The sequence below is a fragment of the Ursus arctos genome, unplaced genomic scaffold (genome assembly GCF_023065955.2).
Source record: "Ursus arctos isolate Adak ecotype North America unplaced genomic scaffold, UrsArc2.0 scaffold_2, whole genome shotgun sequence".
NCBI lineage: Eukaryota > Metazoa > Chordata > Mammalia > Carnivora > Ursidae > Ursus > Ursus arctos.
In genome coordinates this window covers 93,941,524-93,955,426 of record NW_026622874.1, presented here as the reverse complement: position 1 = coordinate 93,955,426, position 13,903 = coordinate 93,941,524, and the positions used below count along the sequence as shown (strand labels likewise).

The 13,903-nt window shown below is 44.7% G+C and overlaps 1 protein-coding gene and 1 non-coding gene across 4 annotated transcripts in view; both read right to left on the bottom strand.

Moving 5' to 3' along the window:
- Window positions 1–13,903, bottom strand: part of LOC113267771 (general transcription factor II-I repeat domain-containing protein 2) — a 44,082-nt gene that overhangs the window by 29,723 nt on the left and 456 nt on the right. For 2 of the 3 annotated variants that reach the window (XM_057314771.1, XM_026515947.4), the window contains exons 2-3: window positions 5,217–5,320; window positions 1,818–1,956 (exon numbers count right to left, since the gene is read on the bottom strand). In XM_057314771.1, coding sequence (XP_057170754.1) covers window positions 1,818–1,956; window positions 5,217–5,315 — 238 coding nt within the window. In that variant the 5' untranslated portion in view covers window positions 5,316–5,320. Of the gene's footprint in view, window positions 1–1,817; window positions 1,957–3,274; window positions 3,413–5,216; window positions 5,321–13,903 lie in introns of those variants that run through there. The other variant, XM_057314770.1, reaches the window with a different exon arrangement.
- Window positions 10,751–10,857, bottom strand: LOC113268016 (U6 spliceosomal RNA). Its single transcript, XR_003320994.3, has one exon. It is a non-coding gene; the product is annotated as a U6 spliceosomal RNA (small nuclear RNA).

Sequence of the window (13,903 nt, the reverse complement as noted above, 5' to 3'; positions counted from 1 at the left end):
GCTATGAGCCTGTTTCTTCCTCTCCCACTCCCCCTGCTTGTGTTCCCTTTCTCGCTGGCTGTCTCTATCTCTGTCAGATAAATAAATAAAATCTTAAAAAAAAAAAAAAAGAACTATAAATAACTCAACACACAGGGAATAGTGGTAGCTTGAAGGAAATGATAACAGAAATGGTATTTGCTATATAATTCTGAAAGTAACAGTCATGGTATGGGAAGACCTTCACCATGGAAGAAAAGTAGAGACCTCAAAACAGACATTAAAATTATAAAGCAAATATTATAAACCATTTTTTGCCACCAAATTCGACAACTTACATGAAATGAACTAGTTAAAAATGAAGTTTAAAGTAAAATGTACTGAAATGGGTACTGGAAGAAATAGAAAGTTTGAATAGCCCTATATCTGAAACATCAGCATGCAACTGTGAAACTTGAAAAAAATCTGTAATTAAATATCAACAATTAGAAATCCAACTGGTGGGGTGCCTGGGTGGCTCAGTCGGTTAAGCGTCTGCCTCTCAGTTTCAGTTCAGGTCATGAACTCAGGGTCATGAGACCCAGCCCTGTATCAGGGTCCACACTCAGCAGGGAGTCTGCTTCTCTCCCTCTCCCTCTGCACACCCCCCTCCCCCTGGCTTGTGCTCTCTCACTCTCTCAAATAAACAAATAAATCTTAAAAAAAAAAGGGGGGGAATTCAACTGGCAGCTGACATTAATGGAATGAGAATACCCTTCCTGTTCAACAATTGTACATTCACCGTATTATTCAAAGATTGCTTCATATTTGCATCTATCTTCCTAAGAGTGGAGACCCTGATTTTGGTCTTGGAAACCAATCTGAACCAATCAATCCCTCTCTCCTTCCCATATACATATGATCCTGACGTGTGTGTGTGTGTATGTGTGTGTGTGTATATATATATATATATATATATATATATATATATCTCCACATTCCCTCTGACAACCCTTGGAAACATCTACATCTCTATCCATTCTCTCTCTCCACACTCACATTCACATTATATCGTCTGATAAAACTTTGTGGGTCTTTTTTCCCCTTTCTTGGTTCCAGAAAATACAAGATGCTAACTCAGTATTTGGTAGATGACCTACCACGGTAGAGATCATCCCTATTCAAGGTGTAGGTTTTAACACCCTACGCTAGTTTCCGTAACATATGGCCACATATGCTCACTAGTGATCCTCGCCACTCATAACACATTGAAGGTCCCATAATGAAAAAAGGGAAAATGATTATTAACTCAGAGGAATACCTACCAAGCCCTGAGTTTTTTCCTTTTCCTTTGGGAACGAGTACAGTAAGAATTTTTTAAAAGATTTTATTTATTTTAGAATGGGGGGGCACATGTGAGGGGGGGCAGAGGGAGAAAGAATCTCAAGCCGACTCCGTGCTGAGCGTAGAGCCCTACACGGGCTCGATCTCACGACCCTGAGATCATTGCAGCTGAAACCAAGAGTCGGATGCTTAACCAACTGAGCCACCCAGATGCCCCAGAATTTTTTTTAAAATGTGAGTTTATAAAAGGAGCCAAAGATAATTTACTCTATGTTCCTCAAATTGCTTTTACAAAACCAGGGCGCTGCTGAGGACACAACACAATATACACTGACCCTGTTTCTTGGACTTATCAGTGTTAGGCAGCTACTCACTGGGATGTCAAGTCAAAAGAGATGTATTAGAACGACTTTTAGGATAATGCTTAGGACACCATAAAAGAAAGCCTTATGTAAGACTTCCCTGCAAATACTTTAAGAGTTATGAATATAAAGGATAAAGCTGTTAACACCTACAGTATTTTGCAAAATCCTTCTGTAAATCCTTTCTGGTGTTGACAAAAGCTCGTCCTCTCTCGGTTCCAACGACAAACACGTCTGTTTCATACACCGCAATGCAGGCCACTTCTGCCTTGGACTTGGCCAGTTCTTTACACTGAAAGAGAAACAAAGAATCCAGTGTTATATACCAGGGCGGATCCAGATCTCGTCGGGACCCCGAGAGATCTGTTTTAAGAAAAGAACACGGGGGTGCCTGGCTGGCTCAGATGGTAGAGCATGTGACTCTTGATATGGTGATTGTGAGTTCGGGCCCCATGGTGGGCATAGAGATTACGTTTAATTTAAGAAAAATACAAAATTAGGTATAAAAATGAGTACCCATTTAGAATGAGAAAAATCCACAAGACAAAACAAATCCACCAAGCAAATACCATAAACATCATAAAACCAAGAAACCATACTTTCATTAACTTATTAAATTAGTATTTTCATTACCTTTATGATGTGATTTATAATAAGAAGTATATATTTGGCCTTCATCCACTGTTCCTGGCCCAGAGCTCCTAAAACCCTTGGAATTTCCTAAGCCAGCAAAAAAGGGGTCTTTTGTCAAGGTTAACGTCAAGGTTAATGAGGGCACCTGATGGGGCTGGTTGCCAGGGGAACTAACCACGTGATTGGAGGAGCGGCACTTTAGGCCCTGCCCCTGGCCTCTGGGGAGGGGAGGAGGGTTAGAGCTTCAGTTCAATCCCTCCTGGCCAGTGATTTAATCAATCGCGCCTATGTAAGGAAGCCTCCACAAAACCCCGAAAGGACAGGGTCGGGAGCTTCCGGGCTGGTGAGCACGTGGGGATTTAGGGAGAGTGGCGAACCGCGAGAGGTCATAGAAAGCTCCACACTCTTTCCCCCCATACCTTGCCCCACGCATCTCTTCCCTCTGGCCGTCACTGAGTTACATCCTTTTGTAATAGACCTGATGACTGAAAGCAGTGTGATGCCACAGGTGGCCCCGGGACAAAGAAAGGACATCAGTCAAAATGCGGACGAAATGTGGGGCGACCGACTGCCTCAGTCAGTGGAGCGTGCGACTCTTGATCTCGGGGTTGTGAGTTTAACCCCATGCTGGGTGTAGAGATGACTTTAAAATATTAAAATCTTTTTAGGGGCGCCTGGGTGGCACAGCGGTTAAGCGTCTGCCTTTGGCTCAGGGCGTGATCCCAGCGTTATGGGATCGAGTCCCACATCAGGCTCCTCTGCTATGAGCCTGCTTCTTCCTCTCCTACTCCCCCTGCTTGTGTTCCCTCTCTCGCTGGCTGTCTCTATCTCTGTCAAATAAATAAATAAAATCTTTAAAAAAAATAAAAATAAAAATAAAAAAATAAAATAAAATATTAAAATCTTTTTAAAAAATTGCGGATAAAAACAGAAGAGGAAAGTCTGGAGCTGGCTAGTAGGGATGTACCAATACTGACCTATGGATCGGGGCAAATGCGCCGTGGTTTATGTACGTGATGGGTGAGGGGCACATGGGAGCTCTCTGCACTCTCTCTGCAACTTTTCTGTAAATCCTTGAAGTATTCCTAAATAAAAACATATTGTATAAAAAAACAGGGGCGCCTAGGTGGCTCAGTCAGTAAAGCATAAGACTCTTGTTCTCTGGGTTGTAAGTTTGAGCCCCACATTGGGGGTAGAGATTACTTAAAAATAAAATCTTTAAAAAAAAACCCCAAAACAACCTTTTTTTTTTTTAAGGATTTACTTATTAATTTGAGAGAGAGAGAGAGGAGAGAGTGGGGAGGGGCAGAGCGAGAGGGAGAGAAAGAATCCCAAGCAGACTCCCTGCTGAGCGCAGAGCTCGACATGGGGCTCGATCTCACAACCCCGAGATCATGACCTGAGTTGCTTAACTGTGCCATTCAGGCACCCCCCCCCCCCCACCAAAAACAACTTCTTAGTTTCCAGAGGGTTGAGGGAGGGGCGGGTGGGGAGTAATTTTGTTCAATGAGTGCAGAGTTTCAGTTGAGGGAGATGAAAATCTCTGGAGAGGGATAGTGGTGACAGCTACATGAGAAGGTGAATGTACTTAATGCCCTTGGACTGGCTAAAGTGGTTAAAATGGTAAATTTTGTGACCTGAATCTATATATCCTACCACAATAAAAAAAAAAAAACAAAAAAAACTCTCTTGATTTCCCCCCAAGAGAACCTCACAACTCACACCCAATCTGTCTCTAAGTCCTGTCAACTCTACAGATCCTTCTAGAAGCATCACTTCTTCCCACCTCCACCATTCCCAGCCTTGTCCACGCCACTTAAATCTCCCGTCTGAACCACAGCCTTAGCCCGCTAACTGGTGTCCCAGCATCCCACTCTTGCTCCATGTTCACTGACTGTCCACACAAGCACCACGCCCCCGCACGACTCCTTCACTCAGAACCTTCCCAACGCTTCCCAACACACCGCGGAGAAAGGCCCAGAGCTCTACATGATCTGGCCACCTGCAGCCTCTTGAACCTTACCTCTGACCACCTCTCCTTTTCTCCCCCTGCTTCAGTGTCACTGGACTTCTTCATGCTCCTTGAAAATACCACACTTGTGGGGGCGCCTGGGTGACTCAGTAGGTTAAGCATCCGACTCTTGGTTTGTGATCTCAGGGTCATGAGATCGAGCCCCACCTCAGGCTCCATGCTCAGCACGGAGTCTGCTTGAGATTCTCTCTCTGCCTCTTCCTCTGCTCCTCCCCTCCACTCACCTTCTCTCTCTCTCAAATAAAGAAAAAAAAAAAAAAAAGTCCAGGCCAGTCATTTTCTAGGACGTCCCTTAATTTGGCTTTGTCTCGTGTTTTCCCATTAGAGTCAGGTCATGCGTTTTTGGCAGGAATGGCACAGAAGTGGCGTGCCATCCTGGCGAGTCATGTCGGGAGGCACGCGACGCCGGTCTGTCCCATTACTGCTGATGTCCACTCTGATCGCTTGATGAAGGGGATGTCTCTCAGGCTTGTCCACTTTTATAAAGGTGCTGATTTTCCCTTTCTAATCAGTAAGTATCTTGTGATCAGATCCCTTGAGCTTACATACATTTCTCACCCAGTTTGCACCCGCAAGGTCCATTTTACACATTGGAGCTAACGAGAGGCGTATAAGTGGACTATCAGCTTACCTCTGAATTGAGAGCAAAAACATTCTCAAACAAGGGAACAGAGGCACCCTCGTTAAATTTTCAGATCTGGAAAGCTCACGTTGATATAATTACATCCATAGTGTAAGAAGTGCTTTTCAAGATGCCCTGTCGAGCCCGTGATCTCTATGAAGAAGGCTACAGTTACACAGACAGGGACAGTGAAGTGTGGCCCAGCTCTGCTATTTTGACAGTGGTCCAACTAGGGGACATTTTATAGAACCACCGATCGCCTCACCATGGACTCCAGAGCAGACACGAGGAACGTCACCACCATCCTGCTCTCCGAGGACTCCTCGTTTTCCACGGGCAGGGCAGACGCTGCCACTTGGGCCATGATCCCTGTCCAAGAGAAGTAACAAGAAAGTGAGTGGTGGAAATCCACCGTGTCCTGTAAGCACGCGTGTAGAGCCGCAAGGGTCCTCACTGAGGACCTAGTTCCAACCTCCCTTTACCGGTGAAGAAACTAACTAAAGACATAAACTAGTTTGGGGTGCCTGGGTGGCTCAGTCGGTGAAGCGTCTGCCTTCAGCTCAGGTCATGGTCCCGGGGTCCTGGGATCGAGCCCTGCACTGGGCTCCCTGCTCAGCTTGGAGCCTGCTTCTCCCTCTCCCACTCCCTTGCTTGTGTTCCCTCTCTCTCTGTCAAATAAGTAAATAAAACCTTCAAATAAATAATTTTTAAAAAGATATAAAGTGTTTTGCCCAAGATCTCTGGCTAGTAATGCTAATTATCATCAAGGGTGTTTTCCACTAAACCTGGACATGGTGTTCTCGCAAAATAAATTCAGGTACTTTGCTGGAAAAGCACGTTAACCACTTCCTGATGATGTCCTGTCAGACTCCAGCACAGGAGTGCCCGACACCACATTTCAACTCCCATCCACAAAAGAGAGAAGTGGGTTTGTACACTCAAGGTGGGAAGAGATGATCCCAGCTTCCCTTTCCCGCTAGGATTTCTCCAGCATAAAATCTCACTTGAAATCCCTCCGAGCTCTAAATCAATGTAGCACCCCAAAATGTCTTTGGGGGCGCCTGGGTGGCACAGCGGTTAAGCATCTGCCTTCGGCTCAGGGCGTGATCCCGGCGTTATGGGATCGAGCCCCATATCAGGCTCCTCCGCTATGAGCCTGCTTCTTCCTCTCCCACTTCCCCTGCTTGTGTTCCCTCTCTCGCTGGCTGTCTCTATCTCTGTCGAATAAATAAAATAAAATCTTAAAAAAAAAAAGTCTTTGAAAAAATTTCTCCAACACCATAAAAAGGGTTTTTTGAAATAGAGCATTTGAAAGAAATACTGCCAGCTATGTTATGGCCCCTAAGTGGCTGGCTTAACTATATTTGTAAGCAAAAAATAAATTAACAGGGGCGCCTGGGTGGCACAGCGGTTAAGCGCCTGCCTTCGGCTCAGGGCGTGATCCTGGCGTTATGGGATCGAGCCCCACATCAGGCTCTTCCGCTATGATCCTGCTTCTTCCTCTCCCACTCCCCCTGCTTGTGTTCCCTCTCTCGCTGGCTGTCTCTATCTCTGTCGAATAAATAAATAAAATCTTAAAAAAAAAATTAACAGATAACATGAATAGGTACACGGAAGGAAGCCAAAGATAGATCTAAGGGAGTGAATTACGGTGGTTGTATAAGGTTATTCAGAAATATTCACAAACATCTCTCTCTTTTAAAGATTTTATTTATTTATTTATTTGAGAGAGCACAAGCAGGGGGAGTGGCAGGCAGGGGGAGAGGGAGATCAAATTGCTTCAGTTAAAAATTTTTATAAATCTGGGGCAGCTGGGTGGCTCAGTTGGTTAAGTGACCGACTCTTGATCTCAGCTCAGATCTTGACCTCAGGGTCATGAGTTCAAGCCCTACTTTGGGCTCCATGCTGGGCGTGGAAAATTTTTTTTATAAATCAGTCTCTCTATTATGAAATAGAACATGAGGGGAGAATGGGACTTCATACCAGGCATGACCTGGCCATGAACAAGTAAGGAAACACACACACTTCAATTTGAACCTTTTCTTTTTATTTCATCATTATTATTTTTTTTAAGTAGGCTCCATGCCCAGTGTGGAGCCCAACACGGGGCCTGAACCCATGACCCCGAGATCAAAACCTGAGCTGAGATCAAGGGTTGGGTGCTCAACTGACTGAGCCACCCAGGAATCCCCAATTTGAAGCTTTCAAATAATTATCTTAAAATAAAAACTTTGACTCTTGTTATGACACCCATATTTGAGAACAAGGAGAAGTCTGTCATTATAAATGACTTACATATGGGTAGTTTGTAAAATGGAAAAAAAAAATTACTAGGCCATGGCCTTGTATGTCCTTAAAATAGCCTCCAAGTTCAGAGGTCTCGTGATGAAGCAGACCGAAAAGCGAAGGGGGGCACGCATCCCTGCACTCAAACACTGTTCACGTCTGCAGATGTTATTCAGCAAGAAGTAAAATGGTCAAGATGATTATTCGCTGTCTCCTTCGAGGTTAAGTGTTTATTAAAAAATTCTTTAGCTGGGCGCCTGGGTGGCCTAATCAGTTGAGTGTCCAACTCTCGATTTTGGCTCAGGTCATGAACTCAGGGTCGTGGGATTGAGCTGTGGGTTGGGCTCTGCGCTGGGTGTGGAGCCTGCTTAAGATTCTCTCTCTCCCGGGGCGCCTGGGTAGCGCAGTCGTTAAAAGCGTCTGCCTTTGGCTCAGGGCGTGATCCCGGCGTTCCGGGATCGAGTCCCACATCGGGCTCCTCTGCTGGGAGGCTGCTTCTTCCTCTCCCACTCCCCCTGCTTGTGTTCCCTCTCTCGCTGGCTGTCTCTGTCAAATAAATAAATAAAACCTTAAAAAAAAAAAAAAGTTTAAAAAAAAAAAAAAGATTCTCTCTCTCCCTCTCCCTCTGCCCCTCACCGCACTGCCCCACCCCTGCTCATGCCCTCTCTCAAAAAAAAATTCTTTATAACTGCTATAAACTAGATTCTCACTGGGATTACATTTCTTTTCTTTGAAATACTGTTTGTGTCATTTAAAAAATTTTTAAAAGATTTATTTATTTATTTTAGAGAAAGCACACGAGCAGGGGGAGGGGCAGAGGGAGAGGGGTAGAGAATCCTCAAAGCAGACTTGCCTTGGAGCCCACCGTGGGGCTTGATCCCAGGACCCTGAGATCATGACTGCGGTTGAGATCAAGAGCCAGCCACTCAACCGACTGAGCCACCTAGGCACCCCCAAATTTTTTAAATCGAGGTATAATTTATGGAAAGTTCACTTTTTAAAAAAGATTGTTATTTATTTGACAGAGAGAGAGAAAGAGAGAACACAAGCAGGGGGAGCAGCTGGCAGAGGGAGAGAGAGAAGCAGGCTCCCTGCTGAGCAGGAAGCCTGATGTGGGGCTCCATCCCAGGGCCCTGGGATCATGACCTGAGCCGATGGCAGCTGCTTAACCGACTGAGCCACCCAGGCGTCCCTGAGTTAACTTTATTTTGATTGTAATACTGTTGTTATGTAGAATATTTTTGTTGATAGGAAATATACACTGTTTAGTATTCAGGAATAATGGGGCCACAAGTTGGTAACTTCTCTCAAATGGTTCAGAAAAAATAAAAGTTCTTTGTACCGTACTCACAACTTTTTGGTAAGTTCAAGATTGTTTCAAATTTTTAACAATAATTTTAGAAATTGACCATACCCTGTGTCAATTATTTGTACATTTCAATTTTCAAAAATTGTATGGTCCATCCTTTGGGTTACGGAATTCTTTTTTGGGGAAATCAGTCTCTAGAATGCACCACTAAGAATTCAGATTAAATTCTTTCACGAAAAGGGCACAACTTGAAATGATTTTTATTTTATGCAAAATAAGTCTATTGGCGAAACCGGAGCTTTCACTCCAGAGCCCTGTCTACATTTTTAGAAATCAACGGCATTACTTGGTTGCAACAGTAAAATTATTTTCCCGTTGGAAGTTATAGAAACCTCACAAAGACTTTTTTTTTTTTAAGATTTTATTTATTTATTTGACATAGAGAGACAGCCAGCGAGAGAGGGAACACAAGCAGGGGGAGTGGGAGAGGAAGAAGCAGGCTCCCAGCAGAGAAGCCTGATGTGGGGCTCGATCCCAAAACGCCGGGATCACGCCCTGAGCCAAAGGCAGACGCTTAACAACTGTGCCACCCAGGCGTCCCAAAACCTCACAAAGATTTAAAAATGAGCCTTTAAATATATTGAACACGTGTTCATTTTTCTCTAAGATAAAGCAAATATTTGTTTTTAAAAAGGACTAATGTGGGTAAATTTGCACCGTTCTAAAAATAAATTAGCAATCAAAACCCTTTAATATGTTACTGCTATTTAAAACTGTGACTAAGAGGGGCTCCCCCTGGCTCCGCCGGAAGACCATGCGACTCTTGATCTCAGGGTCATGAGTTCAAGCCCCATGTTGAGCGTGGAGCCCACTTAAGAAAAAAAGGAAACTGTGACTAAGAAACTGATATTCTTGACCAGTATCTTTCAGGGTAAACTACTTCAAATACTGTTTTAAAAAACAAAACAAACCAAAAAACCCTTCTTACACAACAGAGTCCCATCTTGCAATGGAAGTCGGTACGCCCAAAGCCAAATTCACGCATGGTCAAATCATCTTATGAAGACATAAATATCTGTCCCAGAGAGACCATTTTCTTCTACGATTTCTTTAATTATTTAGGGAAATGATTTTCCTCTTTATCGCTAGATGCAACTTTGCCAACACGGCACATTTTTTCACATAAGTGGCTTTAAAATGTGTCAACCCCCCCGGAGTGGATCTGAGCTGTTTATGAGAAGGCCATCCTTCTTTGGTGGAGGGCCTGGTTCCCTTTTTGGAATTTTTCCATCAATACTCAGTCAGTTAAGCCTCTGGCTCTTGATTTTGGCTCAGGTCACAATCTCAGGGTCATGGGATGGAGCCCCGCGTCGGGCTCCATGCTCAGTGCAGAGTCCGCTTGTCCCTCTCCCTCTGCTCCTGCCCCCAGTCGTGCTCTTTCTCTCTCTCTCAGATAGATAGATACATACATAAATAAATAAAATCTTCAAAAAGAAGAGTTTTGCCACCAGTAGCTATATCTTTGGAGTTCATGTTTTCCAGCCAGAACTGTAATGCTTTTCTGTCTCTCTAAAATCTTATCACCTACTAGGCTGGTCAGCAAGCAGCTACTGGAACACGAAATGCCACTGCTTGATGACTTGCATGTTGATGGACTGAATACTGGATTCCCTGTGACCACATCTCTACTTGTGACCCCTCACCAAGTCCTGCTGGTCAGTTTTCCCTACAGTGTAGACACGGATGGCTGTTTCTTCCACTGATCACCCTGTGGAGGAGTTTAGGGGCCATGATGTATGAAAAGCACACATTTTTGCTTGAAGATTTTATTTTTAAGTAACCTCTACACCCGATGCTCTGCCGACTGAGCCAGCCAGGTGCCCTGAAAAACACACATTTTTATTTATTTAATATTATTTTTCAAATTTTTAAAAAGATTTTATTTATTTATTTGACAGAGAGAGACAGTGAGTGAGGGAACACAGGCGAGGGAGTGGGAGAGGGAGAAGCAGGCTTCTGGCACAGCAGAGAGCCCAATGTGGGGATCGATCCCAGGACCCTGAGACCACGACGTTAAGTCAAGGTCAGACACCCAACCGACTGAGCCACCCAAGCACTCCCTACGATATTTAAATCATGCTTTTTCTCATTTCATGTTTACAGTTCAAGTGTGGTTAAATTCGCAAAAGTTAAATGCACGTATGGTACCACACCTCTGTCCCTATTATTCTGGGTGTCTTCCTTGCAAAGGGGCCATGCTAATCTTCTCTGTATTGTTCCAACTTCAGTATATGTGCTTTGAAGCGAGCACCATTATATCTATTATTTTTGCACAATTCTTTGCAGAGAGATGTTATAACAATGCCTTCCTCTGACATACAAAAGTACGTTGCTTGATCGACATCTGTTAGCACCAGTGGTACAGGTATTGTTTCTGCTAATTACAGCACAGCAATCCCTAAGGGGACTGTGATGTCAAAACTCTGGTTTACTGCAGAGAATAAATAATAGGCAAAATGAAGCTAGGTGGAACTAAAAAAGATATTAGCAGTTGGTCTCAACTGTGCTACCAGCAATGACAAAAAAGCAAGTGTTGCATAATTATTGCTTTCTTGCATCCTTTACTTAACCAATGGAGGCAAGAGCGTTGTCTTTTCTATTCTGTGACTTCGAACACTCTGTGCATTAATGGAACATCAAAAATAATGAAACATGGGAGCGCCTGCCTGGCCCAGTCGGCAGAGCAAGTGACTCCTGATCTTGGGGTTGTGAGCTCGAGCCCCATGTTGGGTGTAGAGATTACTTAAAATTTAAAAAAAAATCTTAATAATCAATAAATCAGTCAGTCCTGGGGATATAACGCATAGCATGGCGGTTATAGTTAACAATACTGTACTATATGTTTAAAAGTTGTTAAGAGACTGAATCTTCAAAGTTCTCATCACAAGAACACGAAAGTTTGTAACCATGTGAGGTGATGTTGACTAAACTAGTTGTGATTATCTCGCGATACATACATACATTAAATCACTATCTTGTATACCTAAAATATCTCAATGTTATATGTCAATTACATCTCAATAAAGCCAGAAAAAAATGTGAAAAATTTTTTTAAGATTTTTTTATTTTAGAGAGAGAGCGCACAAGGGTGGGCAAGCTAAAGGGAGACGCAGAGGGAGAGGGAGAGAGAATCCTCAAGCAGACTCCCCGCCGAGCACGGAGCCCTATGTGGGACTTGATCCCAGAACCCTGAGATCATGACCCGAGCCAAAATCAAGAGTCTGCTGCTTAACTGACTGAGCCACTAGGCACCCCAAAACCGGGAAAAAATTAAAAGAAGAGCAACAACAAATTTCAAGACAACAAGGTATTCTATTCTGGAACTACCAAGAAGTATGGAAGAGAACTAGAAATAATGTGTATTTTCAAGATCATAAAATTTTTAAAAATTAAATTTAAATAATTAACAAATATTCTAGAACTTTAGTCAAAATAAATTCATAAAAATTTATTTTTCAAGACTTTATTTATTAGAGAGACAGAGTGTGCATGAGAGAAAGAGAGAACAGAAGCAGGGGGAGGGGGAGTAAGGGACTCCCCACCAAGCAGGGAGCCCAATGCAGGGCTTGATCCCAGGCCTCTGGGACCATGACCTGAGCTGAAGGCAGATGCTTTTTTTTTTTTTTTAAAGATTTTATTTATTTATTTATTTATTTGACAGAGAGTGCGAGAGAGCACAAGCAGGGGGAACAGCAGACGGAGAGGGAGAAGCAGGCTCCCCACTGAGCAGGGAGCCTGACACGGGGCTCGATCCCAGGACCCCGGGATCATGACCTGAGCCCAAGGCAGACGCCTAACCATCTGAGCCACCCAGGCGCCCATGAAGGCAGATGCTTAACCAACTGAGCCACCCAGGTGCCCCAAACTCATAAAAATGTAAAACTATGTTTCAGGCACCTGCTATGTGGAAACATACACTATTCCCAGGAAGGGCACCAAGTAAACAAAGGTGAGTAAAACCCCCCCGCCAGAGCTCTCAAGTGAGACCTGCCATAGACACAGAATAACAGGTAATAAAGGCTAGAGGAGAGCCAGAACACCCTTGAAATGGCCCAGGGCATTTGGAAACAGACTCAGTAACTGAGAGGAATAAGACAACGTGAGCATTATTTCCAAGTTGGGCAGCCTGAGAATGAGGAAGGAAAAGTCCAGGCTGAATGTCGAGGCAGACCCAGAGCTCAGGGCAGCCGACTCCAGGGGCTAACCAGTGGGCAGGCAGAACTGAGACCCAGCCCTAATCACCACTGCAGCCTGGTACCAATTCTGGGGGTACTGATGGCCCCGTGAGCCAGTCACACCAACCATTTCAGCAGGATGCTAAAACATAGGGAAAAATTTCCCCTTGAAAAGCAAAGTTGGGCCCCGTGATTCCACTCCTTATATACCCAAGAGAGTTGAATGCAGGTCCACACAAAAACATGTATGTGGGGGCGCCTCCGTGGCTCAGTAGGTTAAGCTTGGGACTTTACATTTCAGCTCAGGTTATGATCTCGGGGTTATGTGATTCAGCCCCGTGTGGGCCGGTACTGGGCTTGGAGCCTGCTTGGGATCCCCCCCACCCATAAAAAACAAAAACAAAAACAAACAAAAAAATGTACATGAATGTTCATACTAGCATTACTCATTATAGCCAAAAAGTGGAAACACCCCAAATATTCATCAATTGGTGGTGGAAAAAGTGGTATATCCATACAACGGATTACTATTCAGCCATAAAAGGGAAGGAAAGAAGCCGGACACAAAGACCCCTTAGAATGACCCCATCTACGGGAAACATCCATAACAGGCAGAACCGTCTAGGCAGAAAGGATTAATCAGCGGTTGCAGGGGGCTGGGGTGGGAAATGTTCTGCGAGTCGACAGTGGGACTGCACAGCTCTGCCAGTAAACCAAAAACCCATGGCTCACACACTATTAGGGTGCATTCTACAGACTATCTCAGTAAAGCTGTTACTAACACAGCAAAGCTTGGGTCTGACGGGTTGAGAATGCCCTTCGCCGCTTTAACTCTAAGCCATAACCATTAGGAACCGTAGCCCCCCGACCAGAGGCTCTTCTTCCGGCCTCCGGATTGGTCTTCTGCTAACAAACGGGTGGCCGGAGCCCGCCCGGCTGCCCTGACCCACTCCAAACACCCACTCCTGGCGCCCACCTGCCACGCGCGACGTGGGGGGCGGAGCCCGACGCCTCCTCTGTGTAGCCGGAGTAGTTACCAGGCAACAGCCGCGGCCCCGCCCCCCCACCTACCCAATCAAGCACGTCCGCACGCAGCGGGAGAGCCCCACGTACGCCAGGCGG